Source organism: Amblyomma mixtum, chromosome 5 (genome assembly GCF_055824585.1).
Source record: "Amblyomma mixtum isolate Tamu chromosome 5, ASM5582458v1, whole genome shotgun sequence".
NCBI classification, from domain to species: domain Eukaryota; kingdom Metazoa; phylum Arthropoda; class Arachnida; order Ixodida; family Ixodidae; genus Amblyomma; species Amblyomma mixtum.
Window position 1 is genome coordinate 152,874,289 of NC_143016.1, and position 21,659 is coordinate 152,895,947.

A 21,659-nucleotide genomic window follows, 5' to 3' on the forward strand; every position below is an offset into this window, starting at 1 on the left:
ATTGGCTACACAGTAGCAAATGCAATCAGAGCGTTAATGAGAGAGACAGTAGAGCACAGCAATACGACATCCCGCCAGTAACAAAAGAGGATGTAAAGAAAGCCTTAGGAGAAATGAAAAGGGGGAAAGCAGCTGGTGAGGATCAGGTAACAGCAGACTTGTTGAAGGATGGAGGAGAGATTACGCTATTAAAACTAGCCACCATGTATATGAAATGCCTTCTGACCTGGAGCGTACCCTTTGCTTGGAAGAACGCTGAAATTATCTTAATTCATAAGAAAGGAGACGTCAAGGACTTGAAAAATTACAGGCCGATCAGCGTATGGTTCATGGCCTACAAAGTATTTACTAAGGTAATTATAGATTCAGTCAACTTTTGACTATAGTCAAATAAATGATCAGGCAGGCCTTCATAAAGAATACTCGACAATAGCCCATATTCACGCTATCATTCCGGTGATAGAGAAATGCGCGGAATATAACTGACCCCTATATATAGCCTTCATTGTTTACGAGAAAGCGTTTGACTCAGTGGAAACCTCAACTATCATGCAGGCATTGCACAATCAGGGTGCAGAAGAGTGTTTTGTGCAAATATTGGTAGATATCTATAACGATTGCAGAGCTACTATAATCTTCCATAAAGACGGCAATAAAATTCCAATAAGGAAGGGTATCACGCAGGGAGACACGATCTCGCCAATGCTATTCATCGCTTGTTTGCAAGAGGTATTCCGAGGCCTGAAATGGGAACCAGTTTACCAACAGTTGGGGATAAGAGTTACCTAAGTAGAATACCTAAGTAATCTGCGATTCGCTGATGACATTGCCTTTAAGATCACTCAGAATATGAACTGCAAAGAATGATCAATGAATTAGACAGCCAGAGCAGAACGATGGGTCTAAACATTAACATGCAGAAAACCAAAGTAATGTTCAACAGTCTAGCAAGGGAACACCAGTTCGCAATTGGTAGCGAGGTGCTGGAAGTAGTAAGGGAGTATGTCTACATAGGGCAGGTAGTGACCACTGATCCGGATCGTGAGAGTTAAATAACTAGATGAATACGAATGGCGTGGAGCGCATATGGCAGGTTTTCTCAGATCATGAATGGCAGTTTACCGATGTCCCTCATGAGAAAGGTTTACTGCAGGTACTCACCGGTACTCCCCTATGGGTCAGGAACGTAGAAGCTAACAAAGAGGGTTCAGCTTAAGGACGACGCAGCGAGCTAGGAACGAAAAATGGTAGGTGTAGCGTTGTGAGATCGAATGCGGGCGCAGTGGGTGAAGGAACAGACATCGTGGTCAAAATCAAGATTAATAAATGGGCTTCGGCAGGATATGCAATGCGAACACAACATAAGGCTGGTCCGTAAGGGTAACGGAGTGGATTCCAAGAGAAGGCAAGTGTGCAGGGGGCGGCAGTAAGTTAGGTGGGCGGATGAGATTAAGAAGTTCGCGGGTATACGGTGGCCGCAACTGGCAAAGGACTGGGAGAGACATGGGAGAGGCCTTTGCCCTACAGTGGGCGTAGTCAGGCTGATGATGATGATGACAAACAAACAATTTGAGGACGCTCAAGCTTCGCCTTGAAGAGTTGAACGCGGCAGGCCGTTGAAGCGCTGCCAGGGAGCCCAAAGAAGTAAAGCGGGCCCGAGACGGGGCCTCGTCGTGCGAACATGCAGCCGACCAGACCGACCATGCAGCAGGGTTTTTTGACCCTCAAACTCTCTTTGATTATTAAAGTTTTTCATCACCACCACCATCGCCCGTTCGGCCCATTGGGCAAATCGCTCAGAGTCTTTAGGAGACCTCTCAAAACAGCCCATCCACCGCCCGAAGAGATCACGAACGGGTTGCAGTGACGTAATTGTCCGTTGTGCGTCTCCGTTCTGACTGTGACTTTAGAAGAAGGGAAAGGCGCAGTAATTGTCTCGCATATCGGTGTACACCTCAACCATGCCGTAAGGGAAGGGAGAAAGTTTGCCTGCTAGTGAAAGAGGAAAGACAGATAGAGAGGCCGTAATGGAGGTCTTTGTTGGCGCCGCATTCGTTGACCACTACAGCACACAGACGCGTCCATCACAGGCGCTCGGGCGGTATGCGTTCCACGTCATCGCATCGGTTGATACCCGCACGAAACATGACGCACAGAGGCCCGGTCACCGCTGCCTGCCCGTCAGAAGTCCGAAGAGGTCGCGATTGGTTGCCCCCACGCTGCCGTCCCCAGGAGCGAAACCGTCGTGTTATCACCAGGCTCCGCGTTCGGACCAGTTGACGTCTCCAAGGCCCTCATCTGCCGGTCCTCCAAATTGAAATCCACAACCCCTGTGCGATGTCAGTGCACGTTAAAAAAACCCATATCGCCAAAAAGATTCTGGGGGACACTTTGTTGAACTAAAGTGCGGTGAGGCGAAAGCCTTAAGCGCGGTGTTGCTGCTTGTGTCACTGATGTGCACTATAGTTGCAAGATGCTGTCGCGTTCCACTCTTAGTGGCGAAGCTTAACATCTCAACAACACATCAGTATTCTAGGCACTATATTGCAACGTTGCCAGAGAGTCCACAGAACGCCATTGGCCGTTCGGTTCTACGCCTTGCTCTTCGCTAAATTGGTTTTTGAGGAAAGGAAATGTATCTGTCTCGCATACCTCGGTGGACACCTGAACCTCGCCGTAACGGGAAGGGAGGAAGATGGGAGTGAACGAAGACATGGTAGTCACTACACGCGCCTTTGTTCATTCCAAACCATCGAGCTGGCTTGGCGGAGCAATAAAGACAAAAAAAAGAGCTGGCGTGGCGGAGGGGTTAGCATGCTCGTCTCGCACTCCGGAGACCGGGGTTCGATTCCCGAACTCTACTAACTTCCTACTCGGTTTTATTTATCTGGCTTGACTATAAAGGTTAATTAGGCTAATTGGGTGATTAAGCAATTAACTAAACTCATTCCCACTTACTTGCAGCTTCACTATACGATCCCTTTAATTGGTTGCATGGTTACTAGCCGAAGTACAATTGGCCCCGTTTAAAATTTGCGCACTGTGACCTCACGACCATTTCGGCGAATTGAAAAGCGTGACATTTCTGTCGACAACTCCTGCTTACAACGATGACGCATTAAAGGCTTCCGAATTAAAAATTACTGAAGCTCTCCACTAGAGCGTCCCTCATATATTGACTTGCTTTGGAACGTGGAACCACATAAACCCAAACCGAACGCGGTCATAACACCACCTATTGTACCTTAGTGAAAGATATTCGCATTTACTTTCATCCGTACAACACAAATGACGCAGCGTTGACACAGCTTATGGAAGCCAATTGAAATGTTTTACAGAGTAGAACGCGATTCTAATCGGGTCCCGTTTCAATAATTCGCATCCTCATAATTACTCTAGCATCCGTCAGTACAAAGAGACACTTTACGAAATCAGAGACCACAGCGAATTCACTTGGTCCATGTTTATTCAGTTCACACCAATGAGCCTTCGTACCCTGTTGGGCGTGTGCCCGCCTCGCAATCTGAGAGACCTTCGTTCGATTCCTCGTATCTCCAAAACTTTTTTATATTTGGAGATTCTCGTATTTCCTGTTACAACGCCGACAACAACGGTAACAACGCCGACACCAGCTTTTCTGTGACACGAGCTCGTGAAGGCTGTCACGTAAAATACTGCAGCCTAGGCCACAGGACACTAAACAACACTCAACTGGTTTCTCTGCGATAGGATAGTTCGTCTTTTTAAATGCTTGGTTACATTACCTAGGACACCTGGCATTGGCAGAATCAACTTTCGATTTAGCAGATTAAAAAGAACATAAAGTGTTACGTGATGAAGAAATGTAAACGAACAGTTCGTTCAGTAATAATAGTAAAGAGGTAATTAACAATGCTGCTGGTACCAACAGCCTTAGTATCAATGCAAGGAAAATAAAGACATCATGTAAAAATAAAAATGGGCGACAGCATACAAGCGTGTGTAAATACAAGATAACAAAGCCTACAGTAGGAACATGCTTGAAGAAAGATGCAAAGCTTGCAGGACGTTTTCTCTTTTTTTTTTTGTTTTCCTGCTTTTCATTGCGTAAGCGCTGTTCCGGTGGGTGCCAAACCTGAGAAAAATCGTCCGTTGTCGCGTTGTCTGTTAGCCTAGCGCGAGCGCTCCGTCCCTCGCACTGCCCACTCATCGTCGTCTCCTACGCAGCAATTTGTGTTTTCCCACTGATTCAAAAGTAGTAAGCATTCCCTGTAGTTTTTCTTTTCACGCAACACGCACATTTAGCAAGGATGGCGATGTTAAGCGTAATGATTCAGAGTAATAATTTGGTACTGGAGTCAAGATTATACTGTCATCTGAGCGCTCTGTCTCAAAAATATGTAATGGCTGCGTCCTGCCAGGTTTCACTTGCGCGGCTGAAACTTGGAGCCACTGTATAAAACTTTGGTATGCATAACGAGAGCCACGTGGGCTGCACAACATATGCCAACACACAATTATTGTTGAAATCATAATAAAGAAACGAACCTGTATAGGCCACGCCACGCGTCAAGCACGCAACCCTTGATTTCTTAAAATGGATACTAAGACAAGAGGAACGTAGCCAGAGGCTGCAGAGGCTCATGTGCAGTGGAACTTGGAAGTTTGATGGCAGATAGAACACCCGGATGCCACAAATGGGAGATTAGTTAGTATACAGCTCTTAGGCTGTGTACTAATATTTATACTTACTTATACGTATACTTAGGCTGTAAAGGGGTCCCAGTGGCACCCCTATAGATGTCTGTACTCTTTGATCGCCCAGTTTTTACGCCATCTATCGGCAATAACGGCTTCCTTCACAGCGCGATCTGCTGGTATGACAACCGGACGCTCCTGTAGTAGGTGCCAACTCACAAAAAAAATGCGATTGCTAAAACTTGTTCGCCACTAGCTCATGGTATACCGCGATTTAGCGGATGCTGTCTCTGTGGCACTCTCGCTGTAGACCGGAGCAAGAACAAAGCCTCCGGTATCGATACTAGAACGACAGGGTAATGTGAAAGGGCGTGATATTATTCCGGTTCAAGGAGGCGCTGGCCTTGCGTCCCACGCAAACTGGCTGCTGCTGATGATGATGATGAGCACTGAAATATGTTTGCTTTATGCAACTCATTGTGACGTAACAGTGTGCGGTGCCCACACGATTCCACTTTAGGGTAGTTAAAATGCTGGAAAACGTTAATTTCGCTATGTTGTTTGTGCCACATAAAATTTTCAATAGGAAGTTAAGTTGTTTTTTTCTTTTTTTCACACATGCTTCATCTCATCTTGGCCTTCCTGCAGCTCAAATGTTGCCTTCAATTTTCAGGCTGGATAGCACAACACACACTGCAGCGGCTGTCCTCTATTTATTGGCTATACACCAGGAAGCTCAAGAGAGATTAAGAGAAGAAATTATGACCGCCTTAGACAAAGAGGTAACTTCGTTGCCGTTTTTCCGGCGCCTCTGTGCTCACTGCGTCTTCTTTTCCTCATTTTTCGCCAGGGAAAATTCAACCATCTCACAATAGGTCAGCTAAAGTACCTCGACATGGTTCTGAAGGAGTCTATGCGTATTTATTACCAGAATGTCGGGTGAGCACATCTCTTCCTGCTTTAGAATTCATGGTGTAATGCGGAGACATTCAGGCAAAAGTAATTAATTCATCGCAAGTATAGTATTTTCAAATAGATACTTCTCTCTTCGTAGGAGACATTGACGAGCTATGCCCAACATATCAAAAATAACTCGCCGACCGGACAGAGTGCCACCGCTGTTGAGGCCTCGCAATACGGGCTTCCCCCAAGCGGTTTTATGCCATTTTACATTCAAGAACGTCCCGCCGCGGTGGCTCAGTGGTTACGGCGCTCGGCTGCTGACTCGAAAAACGCGGCTTCGATCCCGGCCGAAGCGGCTGAATTTCGGTGGAGGCAAAATTCTAGAGGCCCGTGTACTGTGCGATGTCAGTGCACGGTAAAGAACCCCAGGTGGTCGAAATTTCCGGAGCACTTCACTACGGCGTGCCTCACAGCTTGAGTAGCTTTGGGACGCTAAAACCTCAATAAACCAAAACATTCAAGAACGTTAACTAACTTTTAGTTTGCCGAATGCCTTCGCTGCAAGACGGTAATCGACTGCGCTCAATAAAGCGTGGATACAAGCCCCGTGCACTTTTCTGAATAGTTACTATGTTAGTACACTGCCTAGTTCAAGGGGAAAAGTGATGGACTGAATGCCGCCCATTAGTGGATGGGTGCGACGTATCTGGCACATACATTGTCAAGGCTGGGCACTGGGCTTGCTGGTTTATGACAAAGTGGATATGGTTTTAAGTACAGATTTAATTACGTAAATATATGCATAAGTTTTAGTTCCTCCGTTCCCGTCTTGTTGCTCTATTCGAAAATAAACATAGGCTCTTAACTAAGCCCACCGAGCCGTTAACTCGAGGCCTGATTAAGCGGCCTGAAGTTACAGCTTTTCGTTGCAGCATATATGCTCGGCAATAACCTTAATGATATTTTCAATGTCTTGATCCACTGCGTCAGCTCAGTGGCCTTGGTAAATGGCTGTACTACATGCTTGCTTTCTTACTTTGTTGACTTACAGCTGTTATTGGTTTCGTCCATCACAGGTTTGTAACGAGACGCGCGATAAGAGACTTCGAGTACAAAGCAATCAAGATACCCAAGGGTGTCAGTGTAATGGCTGCTGTGAGCTGCCTAAACCAAGATCCGAACATCTGGTGCAATCCGACCACGTTTGATCCTGAAAGGTGGGACTCTTTTTTTTCTTACGATTGCTTAATACAAGCGGACCACTGTAGCAAAATTAACGTAGTTCATTGTTTCACGGTGCACCATTAATATGCAAACTGCGTCCCATTTTACGCTAAAGCGACGTGCAACGGGTTTGAGGCTGAGCCTCATGGCGAACCGCTGGATCCCAGCATCGAAAGCGTGCGGATACCCCGGAGTTATATTTTTTTGATATGTGCATTCCCCATCGAATTGCCCTCTGTTAGAGATTTTGTTTGCTTTAAACACGCGAAGACAGCCATAGCATGTTTCCCACGGCGGCAGCTGTTATGCTGTTTAACTTGCACACTGGACACAGCCACCTACTCAGCGTTAGTATGTACGTATATAATTACTAACGCCGCCTATATAGCATAGGTCTCGGTCAGGCAAAGCCACTGCTCAGATGGAGCATTCGCATCAGTAGCATGCTCTCATCCACCTAAGAATGCAACGGGACCGAATTAAGCACATTTAGCTTACTAAATATACAACATGGTGTGAGAGTTGTGTTTCAAGAAAGCTGAGCAGCAGCTCCGCAACGCACTAACAGCCATGGAGTCTGTTTTGCAACCTCCACCGCCGTTAGCACCCGTCGACAAACCAGTATCTGATTAGGAGTAACAGGAAACATTTTCGGTATATGAAATTGCCATCAAATATTAGGCAAAGCCCACGACACAAGGGAATCATTGCTTCATGTTTTGGGATATTAAGTGCACCACAATCTACGAACGCTTCCCGAGGTGCAAGCAGAAGACTCGGCGAAGGTGATTTTATGAAAGCGATTACAAAACAGTTCGCCAGTTTTATATTTGCCGTGCTAGGACGTGAATCAGGCATACGCAATATTTAACGCCAAGGTGCAGCCATTGCGACAAAGCACTGAAGAATTCTTTACGGCGTTAAAATTTCCAGCACGTAAACGTGACTTGGGCCGAGAAGAGCGCGTATCTCTACGATCGCAACATCGTAGAGATCAGCTACGGTGCTCTTCAGATGTCCGAAGTTGATGCTGGAGAAATAGGTGAATCCTCTAGGCTAGCCGAAGTCTCAAAGCAGCACGTTCATAACGTTCAACAGAATTGGGATAAGACTACAGTGGATCGGCTATATCGAAACTGCACTCACAGCGCGAAGCAGCAAGCCCGTCCGTTTCGCTGTAGCGCACATCTCGTGCAGGAATAATCTCTGAGGTCTTTTCGGCCTTCTCACCGCCCATGCTCAAAATGCCACACCAGGTAATCCACCATGGAACTTCCCAGCGTAGGGGCTACTCGTGTGACAAACTTATTTTGGCCATAATGTTTCCGTCTGAGTGTCACAAAGTGCATGCCTCAAGAAACGCAGTGTCATGTGTGAATACCTCGTGTTTCCGTCTGCATTTCTCCTTTCTTTGCGCTCTTGACCCACAACAAATACTTGCCAACTGGCCGAAATTTTAGCTTTAAATAGCAGTTCCAGTAGAATCCTTTTTGGACGCAACGAAGGTGCACCTCGGCATGTTGACAGTACAGACTATGCAGCAGCAGAAGGGATGGTAACATTAAACATCAATGAGTTGAATACTGTTTTTCAAGCTGGAGATAGAAGCTGCCGTAAGCATCATTCCTTGCAGTACGCTTGTGAAAGCCTCAGTTTATGATGACACTGATCTGCTTGTACTTTTCGAGTGCAAAAGGACAATACTAATGAAAGGTACTGCGGATACTTTCACCTGCACCTACAAAAGTACGTCCAGCCCCGTGAACATCTGCAGACCAAAATTAACAGCTGATCCCACGTTTCAGTGGTATGCAATTAAGCACGAACAATAAGCGCAGTTCTTTTGGCAAATTAAGCTTGCTGCCCTCAGCACTCGTGATTTTGAGACTTATTCTCTGAGGTATCTAAAGGCACCGAACAACTAAAAAGTATTGTCAGCGTAACCCTCGTCTATAGTGTCGCACATGTAATCGTAGTGTCCAAGAAGATTATCCCTGCCATTCAAGACGAGGTAGAGTATTAAGCTTGATCACATGAAAACAAATGTCATAAAAAAAGTTATAGGACAAACGGTCACTCGTCATCGTCACGAAGAAGGATGGCCTCGATGGGCCACTCCAAGGTGTGCACGCTGCATGCATCTTCAGAGGAATTGAGCATGCTCTACGTACTTTGACGGCACATTTACTGCATACAAAAAACATGCAAGAGCACAATGCAAACCTTGCTTAAGTGCCGGAGGTAGCATAACTACATAACTTGAAGAAAAACGCATCAAAGATAAAGGGTGTTGTTTCATATACTGGCTACCTAGGACACCTGCTAACGCCAAATGGCTTGAATCAATATCCAGCTGAGTTTCAGGCTATTCAGGCTATGATATATTCTACGAAAGCATCACTTGTCAAAGGAGAGCTGTCGAGAACTCCGCAATGCTACCAGGCGAAGGCAACGCGCCGAAGAATCGCCAGAAGAACGCGCGCACCATTGACCCGGTTTAACCAGAGCTAAACCACTGCCATTTTTTTTATTTAGTTAAAAACTGGGGATCAGTAATGTTACAGTTAATGTCTAAAATCGTCAAAAATCTTCAGAGATTAGCTCTGACCACACAAATTCTGAATTCGCTTGTCGCAAAAAACACGACATTCAACTTTTTTGACAGCATAAAATATATTACGCCCAGAAATAGACAGTTTTCTGGAGAGTATGCAAAAAATGAGAAGGAACTTTGTGAGCGGTTGGGTGCACATTGCTAGAGAGAAGGAATTATTGTTGTTACCTCTGAAGCGATGGCACATGCCCCCGGTGGGGGATTGGCCAGAGTTTGGTGCAGGTTCAAGCAAGAGGAAAGTTCACCCTTACTTACTTCAAAAGAAAATTTTCGAGCAGGAGTCTAGGGATGGTTTTGTTTTTCCTCTTGCTCATCCACCTGAAACATACTTCATTTTTACTTCAGCCGGGAGTTTTCACTCAGCAACCGTTCAGTGCCGAATGGCATCTTTAAAGCTGCGTGTTAAACAACTTGCTGCTCGGTCGTCCTTGCGTACCAGGTTCAACGATGAGAACAAGCGCCACATCCACCCTGCCTCGTTCATGCCCTTTGGACACGGTCCTCGCGCCTGCATCGGCCGTGCGTTCGCACTGATCAACGTCAAAATGGCTCTCGCTACGCTGCTGTCAAAGTTCAGAGTGTACGTGGACCACGAACGTCAGGCTGTGAGTGACACGAATCTTTTTTGCACTGTGCCCACCTGCTAATCCAGACTGCATGTAAGGGCTGCTCCGCGAAATCTCCTATCGGCAGGTTGTGCTCGAAATCTCAAAAATTGGAAGTGTCCACATTTTGAACCCTCATCATAAAACAAAATGCTTCCAGGAAATCTGGAATGTCAGTGTCCAGTTGACAATTGTAGATCTTTACATAGAGATGTATTTTGCAAGTAGCGAATTTTATTCGGATGACCATTGCACATTAGTCATCCACAGTAGTAGGAGCTTGATCCAGAGCGGTTCGCCAGGGACAAAGGGTTGGAAAATGGTAGAGAGTAATTCGGTGCATAAACTACAAGTGAATGAAACTTCATTAGGGGGGAGGGGGGGCAGTCTTTATATGCATTCCTCTAGAAATACATTCAGCTCGAGCGATTCAGTCAGGAGTTTTTCTGTACTGTTCAGTTTTCGCGTTGAACGCAAAACTGATTCCAAGCCGGATTGTCGTTTTTGGTGTTGCTGTTAAGCCTTGAGCGGAGAAATTTTTAAAATACTCACATATTTCAGGCGCATGGAACTTAGCGGTCGTAGCCTGCGAGCGGTCGTAGCCTGCGAGCGGTCGTAGCCTGCAAATAATTGCCGCCGATTTTTTTCGGGTTTAAACTTAATGCTTGCTTCTTGATGATATAACTAAGGAGAAAACAGTTCTCATGCGCGTAACACGAAAAAAGGATCACTGTGGTTCACTACAAATTCGAGGCCATTGATAGAAAGAAAGAAAGAAAGAAAGAAAGAAAGGAACAAAGAAAGGAACAAAGAAAGAAAGAAAGAAAGAAAGAAGGAAAGAAAGAAAGAAAGAAAGAAAGAAAGAAAGAAAGAAAGAAAGAAAGAAAGAAAGAAAGAAAGAAAGGAAGAAAGAAAGATAGAAAGAAAGATAGAAAGAAAGAAGGAAAGAAGGAAAGAAGGAAGGAAAGAAAGAAAGGAAGAAAGGAAGACAGATAGAAAGAAAGAAAGAAAGAAAGGAAGAAACAAAGAAAGAAAGAAAGAAAGAAAGAAAGAAAGAAAGGAAGAAAGAAAGAAGGAAAGACAGAGAAAGAAAGAAAGAAAGAAAGAAACAGAGAAAGAAAGAGAGAAAGAAAGGAAAAAGAAAGAAAGAAAGAAAGAAAGAAGGAAAGGAAAAAGAAAGAAAGAAAGAAAGAAAGAAAGAAGGAAAGAAAGAAAGAAAGAAAGAAGGAAAGAAAGAAAGGAAGAAAGAAAGGAAGAAAGAGAGAAAGAAAGAAAGAAAGAAAGAAAAAAGAAAGAAAGAAAGAAAAAAAGAAAGAAGGAAAGAAAGAAAGAAAGAAAGAAAGGAAGAAAGAAAGAAGGAAAGACAGAGAAAGAAAGAAAGAAAGAAAGAAAGAAAGAAAGAAACAGAGAAAGAAAGAGAGAAAGAAAGGAAAAAGAAAGAAAGAAAGAAAGAAAGAAGGAAAGAAAGAAAGAAAGAAAGAAAGAAGGAAAGAAAGAAAGAAAGAAAGAAAGAAAGAAAGGAAGAAAGAAAGAAAGAAAGAAAGAAAGAAAGAAAGAAAGGAAGAAAGAGAGAAAGAAAGAAAGAAAGAAAGAAAGAAAGAAAAAAGAAAGAAAGGAAGAAAAAAAGAAAGAAGGAAAGAAAGAAAGAAAGAAAGAAAGGAAGAGAGAAAGAAAGAAAGAAAGAAAGAAAAAAGAAAGAAAGAAAGAAAAAAAGAAAGAAGGAAAGAAAGAAAGAAAGAAAGAAAGAAAGAAAGAAAGAAAGGAAGAAAGAAAGAGAGAAAGAAAGAAAGAAAGAAAAAAGAAAGAAAGAAAGAAAAAAAGAAAGAAGGAAAGAAAGAAAGAAAGAAAGAAAGAAAGAAAGGAAGAAAGAAAGAAAGAAAGAAAGAAAGAAAGAAAGGAAGAAAGAGAGAAAGAAAGAAAGAAAGAAAGAAAGAAAAAAGAAAGAAAGAAAGAAAAAAAGAAAGAAGGAAAGAAAGAAAGAAAGAAAGAAAGAAAGAAAGAAAGAAAGAAAGAAAGAAAGAAAGAAAGAAAGAAAGGAAGAAAGAAAGGAAGAAAGAAAGAAAGAAAGAAAGGGAGCATTTAAGTATCTTGGTATTTACCTAACCAGTGACATGAACTGGTCTGCACATGTGGTCCATGTTTGCAACAAGGCTAATTTTAAACTATGGGCATTGAGGAAGAAACTATTTGCTGCGACGCCAGATGTAAAGCTTCTTGCGTATAAAATGATGGCGATGTCACTCTTCACGTATGCAAGTCATCTCTGGCTACCTTACGGCAAAAAAATATACACAAAAATGCGAACGGGTTCAGAACAGTGCGCTTAGATTTGTCTGTAGTGCCTACACTAAAACACAGTCTGTCACAGAACTCAGAAATAAAGCCGGTTTCCCTACATTGCACAGAAGATTGAAATACTGTATGTAGACTGGTATTCTTTTTTCATGTCCTGAATGGTAACTATCCGGTAGATATTAAGAAATACACCCCACCACTTGTTATTTCTCAGTCAAAAACAACACATTCAAAGCACATCAAACCACTAAAGTACAGAACCGATTGCTTCAAGTATTCCTCTTTAGTTCAGTGTATAGACAAGTGGGACAATCTGCCAAATGTAATTGCCGTCCTTACAGAACCAGTACCATTTGAAAGTACTTTGACAAAGTACTTGCTAACGGTAAGATTAATTCCTGGTATGCTGTAACCAACACTAGTTACATATGCACCAGTTGAATTTTGATTTGTTTCTGTTCTAATTTAATTAAAAGTGCATAATTATTTCTCTGCAAAGCAGTGTGTATTGTGGTATTGTGCATCCTGTATGTTAACACTGCAAGCCCCGCGAATTCTATAGTTTGACTGGTGCGTTTTCTTTGTTTATTATTTTTTCCTTTTCTTATATGTAATAATTTTTACTGTATACATCCTGCAGCTCCTGTCGTGGCTCATGCTGACAGTATGAATAAATAAATAAACATGTGGGTAATTACTTCCTTCTTTAGAAATCGACTTCACCTTGGGGGATTCCCCTGAAACATTTCACCAAATCAGAAACGCTCATGCCAGCTGCTGTTTCTTACGCATCTGTGCGAAGACGCAGAAAGGAAGGGAATTTCGCTGGTTTCCGGCACAACACGAAACGAGTATTAAATGAATCGTCAGATATAAGGCAAATATGATCGAAACACAACAATAGTGGAAGAGCATAACTGCGTCGTAGCGACATCGCAGAGAGAGACAAAACGTTCATGCACTGCTCCTAAAGTTGTTGGGAGTATTCATAGGTGGAGTCCCCAGTCCGGGACTCCTGAGGCGACTGCGGCAGCTTGGGTCCCCTCTACCAGTGAGAGCTGATCTCTGGGTTCCCAGCTAGACAGAACTACCTCCCACTGCTCCGGCGTGGCATTGTGTATGACGGGGACTGCAGGGTTTCGTTGGCATCCCCATACGGTGTGGTGCAGTGTGGCGGTCTCTCCGCACCATGGGCATGAGGCCCTGTATGTAGTTGGTTCTATCTTATCCAGAATGAATAAGCGTGGATATATGTTGTACGCTCAGGCCCGTGTGCACGTCATTCCTTGAGGAGCATGGCAAACGTCTTTCTCCGCAGGATCCGATCAAACTTCGCAGCGGTTTCATCACTGCATCACTGCCTGCCTCAATGTGGATGAAGTTCGAACACGTCTGATATACATTGCCTTCATGTACATTCTTCAGATTATTTTTTTCTTGAATAAAAAATAAACACATACTGCGCACACCGACTTGGTTATTTTTTTCATGTACCTGCAGCGCCTAGAAAGCATTACTACGGGCTTTTAAATGTCACATAGGCATGGCGAATCGGCCAAACACGAAGCGATAAGGTAAGAAATAATGTCATAAGCTCTGTACGAGGTACGCAGCAGGATTATTGTGTGGATACAAGTGTGACAAAAACACAAGCCACACACTAGAAAAGGACAGGTCCCAGATTATATATCGGACATACGACATTCGTAATTCCGTCTGGCAGCTAAGAGTATTATATCGTAGCAATCCCTTTGAAACGGCAATGAATCTAGAAAGAAAGATAATCTCAAACACATAAGTGCGAGACATGACTTTGTAAATGTTCAGGCCTGGAGTATGATTAAGCATTCCACAGATGAAATGAGCGTTTGATTTGGCCATTAAACACGTCTGCAATTTGGTATGAAGGATCTGATATATGTTTTGTGTATCAGATATCAATCAGCTATGATATCTCGTATATAACGGCACATTTGTATTTATAGTTGCTGAGATTCAAGCAATACAATTCGGTGCATGTTTCATATCAGCGAGTAAATTTGCAAATTGTGGATACGAGGATGCGTGGATGTTATTATTTAAGAGAATATTCTAAATTGATGCAAGACCCTTTCTGCCGGATTACATAAGCTGAGGGAGGTGCGAGACATAATAAAAACGCAACTTGGAGTTAAGTACAGAAAAGGAAATATTTTATGCATGATTTAATGAGCATGCCATGATACAATGCCTTCATATCTGCCCGCACTGACGCCACCATGAAGAGTGCGCACAGCCATTAGACACTTTTAGTTGGGCGTACGCAGTAAGCTTGCGTACGCATCGCTTCCTGCATTGCGTACGCTGTAAATAGAGCAACACGGCACTTTTAGTTGGCCATGCCGTAGCGTCCCTCAGGGGCACGCCTAAACAGTGGCATCGTCTAGTGACAAGACGTCAAAGCACGTCAATGCTGGGTTGAAGAAATTTTCGTCTGTAATTACTGATACCTAGGGCGGGTGCACTGCGAGCTTGTTTTGCGTTCCAAGAAGAAAAACTATGCAAATAGAAGGGAATGTAACAAGTGACTAAAAGCTAGAGAACTGCTTCGCCATGTGTCGTTCCTGAGAGGAAAACACACTGCATTTAAAGTATAATTGAAACAGCGCAAGGCCAAAGAAGAGAGCAGAGGAAAGGAATGAACACCATGCATAACCAACTCGCCCATTAGTTCGTGTTTTCACTCTGCATTTAGTTAGGCCTAAGAGCTTGAAAATCGTCTAATTATCTGAAAAACAGAGGGTAGTTATCGCTTATACCTCTACGCGTAGGCGAGCTGTGCGAAATAAAAGCGAACCGCTACCATTTGAGCGAGCTGTCGCTTCGAAGAATCCAGCGGCGACATGTATTTATTCAGAAGCGGGTGAGCAGAGTGTCGCCACCTTGTCAGTGCATGCCGGAACGTTCCCGTAGCGCGCGCACGCTCTGATTTGTAGCGTGCGTACGCCCGCAATACACTGCGAGATACGTGGCGTTCTGCGCATGCGCCTTCGTTACCCGCAGAGTCGCTGCGTACGCCCAACTAAAAGTGTCTGTTAAAGTACGAACACCTTTTATCACAACTACGATACCGGCAAAATCCGCTGTCGATCTTGAACATTGGTAGTGGCTCAGCTGCTCTGTGATTGCGGCGTTCTTGGGCCTCTCTGAATGGCGAGACTCCGATAAGGTCTACTTCATTTTCAGGTGATCTTAAGCACTTGAAAATGAATGTTAAAGGTCTATGCTGCTCCTTATTCACTCTATAATGACTTTCGAAATGTATCTGCACATCTCCGATGCCAAAGTCACTGAACATGTCTTGTCTTAGGTTTATAGCGGTTTAACGTCCCCAAAGCGACCCAGGCTATGAGGGACGCCGTAGGGAAGGGCGCCGGAAATATCGACCTCCTGGGGTTCCTTAACCTGCACTGACATCGCACAGTACACGGGCCTCAAGAATTTCGCCTCCATCGAAATTCGACGGCCGCGACCGGGATCGAACCCACGTCAGCACCCTAACGCTATAAGCACTGAGCAACCGCGGCGGCTGAATATGATTTGTGTTCATTAATCTAACTCAATCACCAGTTTATTGTTATTATCTGATACGATGCGCACATGATTTTTAAATGGCTCAAAAATCCGTGCGGGCACTCTAAGGCAACCATGTCCATCCATGGCTCTAAAATTCACTAACGTCTTTTTTGTGCCGGTTTTGAAGACGTCGCTGCAAAAAAAAGATGCATCTTTCGAATTTTCCGCGGGGCTCTTTATTATCCTTATCATGGTCGACCGTGAACAATTCGAAACTTCGTCTCAGTTAGGCTCCAGCCTCCCAAAATTGGTCTTAGTCTATCTCCTGTCTTGCATTTGGCTTCATGCTGCGTTGTTTCGCGGCATCAGCTGAACTAATCTTTTAGTTGCGTCGTTACACGATTCGGCCTAAGAGTGACACATGCTTCCAAAAACACTGTCATCTGAAACACTATCTCAGAAAGCAGTCTGATATTTGCTTTCAGATACTCGACCGCAGCTACAGGAGTAGAAGTGCAAAGCTTTTCCGTTAGTACGCGGAATGAATTTCTCTCCTGCATACAAAAGAAAGGCATCACGCACTATCATAGCAGAATGATAGAGGTGGGCTAACTACCCATGCTACCAAACCAATAACAAATTGCATGGGAGCAAAACGCTCATAAATGCGCAAGTTTGCTGAGGTAGCACTGCGCATATAATGCGCATCGCAATCAACATCTGCACGGCAATAAGGACGGCTGTACACGCTCCATGTCGCTCTACCTCTAATCAAATAACTGTTGAAGAATGTTCAGAATTTTAAGCACGAAAATCATTCTTGCGATAACACAGCATCCGGCGCACAGCAATCATTTTTCTTCACGCGGTGTTTTCCCCCTCTGTCTTGAGATGTAGTTACCTGTGAGGTCTGTTTCTGGGCGCTCAGTGTGCGCGCAGACACCAAAAAAAAAAAACACACACCTAATTCCGGGAGCTTGCATGTTCATATTCAAAACAGCTTATATAGGTAACTTATATTGAAGACAACCTCGCTTACGCTACTTACTTTATTTGCTATAGAATCATGCTTTCACTAAGGTTATGCCTTCCTTTTTGGGCTTTTTGAAATATTAAGTAAGACTCTTTCAGTGCATTACAATACCTAGAAACTGTAGCGCGATATTGGAAGACAATTGAAATTCAACCTTCCCACTTTACCTGCCTTTCAACACCTCAAATACTTTGGCACGAAAATAATACAGATATTTAGCACTTGCTTCTCAATAGTCATATTTTTCGAAACCCTGCACTGCACTGCAATGGCAACGTCCCCCTTATGTTTAGTAACGTTTATCTTCTGGAAAACTGACACTTCAGAGGGCGAAATTATATGAAAAATATGCACAAAGACCTATAACAAGAAGCAACATGTTTGTTTATTTTTTAGAAATTTACGGTCGTTGTGTAATTGCTGCCTCGGTCAAATAGTGACAGTGCTCTGCGCCGTGGTAGGAGTGTCCTCGGTTTTTCTTTCATTGTTTACTATTATTTCATTTACGCTTTGGTCTTCGCTATCTTTCCAGCTCGCCCATTACAAAACAGATGCTGTTTGCTGAAGCGTTTATGACAGTACATATTGCTGCTGTCGCAAATCACATCGATAGTTCGAGGAAGCATTTATAAGTACAGGCTTGCAAGGGGTGTTGATGGACGCACGAACGGTGAAATCTAGCGCTTGTCTCTTAAAAGGAAAATAGAGGATTGATTGGCGCCAGAAACCACCTTGGATGCATACGCACTGTGCTACGAAGGACACAGTGCGAAACAGTTGGGAAAGGATATTTAATAAAACAAGGCTGACAACGTAATTCGCAACGATAACTGAATAAACACTTTTTGGGCCTTCCGGACTTGGGACGCACGAAAGTTTTTTCACCCGCCAAATCTCTCTCTCCTTCGCCTGACACATGGGAGCTAATATGCGCCCGAGGAATGAAGAGCTGCAGGCGCCAGACCAGCCGCACAGAAACCGCTATCGTTTCGATACCTCTCTGTTCACGTTAAGGATTCGTAAGTCTGCCGCGTACGCGAGAATACGCTTTTATGATAGCGTTGGTGTCTCGGGATTTAAACGGAGGAAGCGATGACAACTCCTGAAGCTCTTAGCTTTATCTTCACCAGTGCACTGGAAGCAATTACGTCCTTTAGCACAACTACGCAGTCGGGCTCCGCTAGTTCGCACGTCGCCGCCGGACCTTCGACCCACTTTCCCAGAACGCTTAGAGGCCCGAGATTTCGGACGCAACATACGCCTTCTTTTTCTCGCCCCAGTTATCTGAGCCCATTGCAGCGCACACCTAGTCTGAACATACACCAGCAAACGGCTGTATACCACGCATGCGACAGCCAGTAGAGGAGCATCGGTCGTTATATCTAAGCGCAGTGTGTGTACATTTCGATATATGCTTTGCAATCAGCTCGGCATTTATGAAACTGCCAAAGCAACGAGAAGGAGAGCGAATACTGAAGTAGAAAACGACAAACACCCACCCACAGACGTGCGCTGTGTATTCAATCTGTCCAATAAGCGTGCTATTTCGTATTTCCTTCCCAAGACACACCGATCGGCCAAATTTTCAGAGCGCAAGGTGCTGCTGGGGCTTAACATCCTCAACAAGCATCTAAGAAGAAAGAGAGGCAAGCAGCGGCAACCTTCTCGGCGACGAAAGCGGCCGACGCCCGCCATGTTCCTAAAGCGTCAGGCCGTTGGCAGTCTGTGGTTCGTATTATGGCGCTCGCCTGCTGACCCGAAAGACGTGGGTTCGATCCCGGCCACAGCAGTCGAATTTTGATGCAGGTAAAATTCTAGAGGTCCGTGTACTGTGTGATGTCAGTGCACGTAAAAAAAAAAACCCAGGTGGTCGAAATTTACGGAGCCCTCCACTACGGCGTCCCGCATGGCCTGCACCTTTAAGGGTGCACTCAGGAGGAATCTGAACTCGTCTTTTTTCAGCGGAAACTCGATCTACAAGCTCCCAGCATTCTTAGAAACTTCGCTTTATTGCCCTGTGCGGCCGATTTCCTTAATTAAATCAGATTATAACGTCTGGCTCCCGCCTTTTTTTTTTTTTTTTTGAAGTCCCCGCATACGGTGGGAGGAGTCGACCAACGCATGGAGTGCCTTTCAGTCAGTCGCGTGGCGACTTTTCTTTCGCTTTTATTTTGTTTCTTTTAGATTTCCATGAATAAAAAGGTAGTCAGAGACTACGTAGCTGCAAGTTAGGCCCACGGAAATAAAAATACGCGTGAACTCTTACTGTCATCGATCACTGCGTATCACTCCGCCGATGACAGACGGCAAGCCGCCACGGGACTGGGTGAAAGGTTGGTCGACTCCTCCCACCGTTTGCGCGGAATTAAAAAAAAAGGTGGGAGCCCGACGTTAATCCGATTTAAAATAGGGAAATCGGCCGCACAGGCCAATAATTCGAAGTTTCCAAGAACGCTCGGAACACGTGTAGGTCGAGTTCCAGCGCTAAAAATACGAGTTCAGATCCCGCTTCAGTGCACCTTTAAGACCATAGTTCTTCCACGTGCAAAACTTTTTTTATGGGGTTTAAGGTTCCAAAGCGACTCATGCTGTGAAGGGCGCCGTAGTGGAGGGCTCTGGATAATTTCGATCACCTGTGGTTCTTTAAGGTGCACTGACATCGCACAGTACACGGGTACCTAGCATTTGGCTTCCATCGAAATGCGACCGCCGCGGCTGGCATCGACCCACGCCTTTCGGGTCAGCAGCCAAGCACCATAAACACTGAGCCACCGTGGCGGCACGCAAAAAACTGTACTGTATTGTATTGTACTGTACTGTAATATGTTGTATACGAGATTAAATGTCCCAAACTTATATTGGCTATGAACCCCGGATTAAATTCGACCACATGGGGTTCTTTAACGTGCCCTGACACTACAGAGTACACGACGCCTTGGGTTTCGCCTTCTTTGGAACGCGGCCCGGGTTCATCCGGTCGCCTTACCCATTGAGCCACCGCGGCGGGGCTATGTACAAAATGATTTTTTCCAATGCGTCACAACGCAACAAAAGATGGAAACCCATCGAATAATCGCGTCATATATAATCTGAAGCGGCGCATTGCACGACAAACCACCGCGGTAGCTCTGTGCTTCTGGCACTCGGATCCTGACACGAAAAACGCGGGTTCGATATCGGCTGCGGCGGTCGCATTTTGATGTAGGCGAAATGCCAGTGGTACGTTTACTGTGCAATATCAGTGCACGTTAAAGAACTTCATGTGGTCGAAATTTCTCCTGAGTCACTTTGGCACGCTAAACCTCCTTAAACTAAACCAGCATTGCACGACAGTGCAAGAACGAGATCAAGGCTCCCTTAGAAAAGGCTTCTTTTATTGCGAAGCAATACTACTTTCGCTTTCAGCTCCTCGCGTGGCGAGGCCGCGGTAGCTGCCATTGACCTTGAGAGGCGCGCTTAGCGGTGTGACGTCACAGCTGCAAGAGCAGGGCTCCAACTTGCGCCGTCGCGAGGCGAGGCCGCGCTTGGTAGCTGCTGCCTAACTCCTGCGCCCGCCGCGCGCGGATTGGATTGCATTGGATTGGATTAGATTAGATTAGATTAGATTAGATTAGATTGCATTGGATTGGATTGGATTGTATAACCGATGCATCACCACAAGTCTAACCACAAGCACCACAACCAGCTACACTACCAGCTGAACCATGGCGTAGCTACGGATATTGCTTTCGCAATTACCGGGCTTACCAAGCTAAGCCACAGCCATTCCTCATGCTGTACACGCACCGCGGAAATGAAATTCAACGACAAAACACGCTCTTCACATTCGTTTCATAGTTTCTTTAAAGAGGCCAATTAATTTTATTATCTCCATTTCTGCATGCGAATCCCCATCCTGTCCCTTCTGTGCAGCGGGTGTCGGCAACATCGGCCAGAACTGTGCGCAAGGCGCGTGATCAGAACGCCAGAATACTCTCAGTGCCTGCGCCCTACACCGGAAGGGTCCGGGAATGAAAATTACTTTAGCGCACCTTTAACGAGAACAACGTCAAGTTCACTCGAAGTGCACCCCCAGCAGGACCTCATGAACGCAGATGACACATTCCCGAGAACTCAGCTGTCCGGTCGTATGGCTGGAGCAAGGTCATTTGGGCATTAGTCGAAAGGTGGACTTTTCTGCTTCGGCATAGTATACTACGCCTTTTACCTAAGAAAAGGCCTCGTTCATCTTTTGCAGCCGAACGGATCCAAGTTCCGTACCTAATGCCACCTGTAGTCAAGAATAACCTCAATAAATGCTGACAGCTGGTCTAATCGGTGTTATTTGCACTTTGAAATATGTTTACTGGTGATGATGATGACGATGGTTAAAACCATTTATAACATTAACAGAGAAGTTGACAGAGAAGCAGCCTCTTGTGGGTCGCTCCCCTTACAATACTAGGTGGAGTCTCTTATTCAGGGACCCCATTGGCCTGGACCGCCACACGAGCTCGCTGAACCACGGCTTGTTGGGCCGTTAGTCCAGGCAGCCGAGTAGGGCCGCTTCCCAGTCCTCTCGAGTAGGGGAATGGGTTAGGGGTAGAAGAGAAGGGAAGGATTTTGCTGGCGTGCCCAGACCATGTGGAAGGTGTCAGCCACCTCCCCACTGAAAGAGCAGAAGCCAGAGAGGGAAGGATCGAAATATCTGAGTACTGCCGGGCACAGTAGAGTGTTAGTATAGTGCCTAAGGAGTATTCTTTCGCCCGCTTTT

At 45.0% G+C, this 21,659-nt stretch overlaps 1 protein-coding gene across 1 annotated transcript in view; it reads left to right on the forward strand.

Moving 5' to 3' along the window:
- LOC149344175 (cytochrome P450 3A9-like) overlaps positions 1 to 13,714 on the forward strand; it is a 54,128-nt gene extending 40,414 nt beyond the window's left edge. The window contains exons 10-14 of the mRNA XM_089542567.1: positions 5,351 to 5,459; positions 5,528 to 5,616; positions 6,657 to 6,797; positions 9,858 to 10,023; positions 13,637 to 13,714. Coding sequence (XP_089398693.1) covers positions 5,351 to 5,459; positions 5,528 to 5,616; positions 6,657 to 6,797; positions 9,858 to 10,023; positions 13,637 to 13,714 — 583 coding nt within the window. The remainder of the gene's footprint in view (positions 1 to 5,350; positions 5,460 to 5,527; positions 5,617 to 6,656; positions 6,798 to 9,857; positions 10,024 to 13,636) is intronic.
- The last annotated feature ends 7,945 nt before the right edge of the window (positions 13,715 to 21,659 follow it).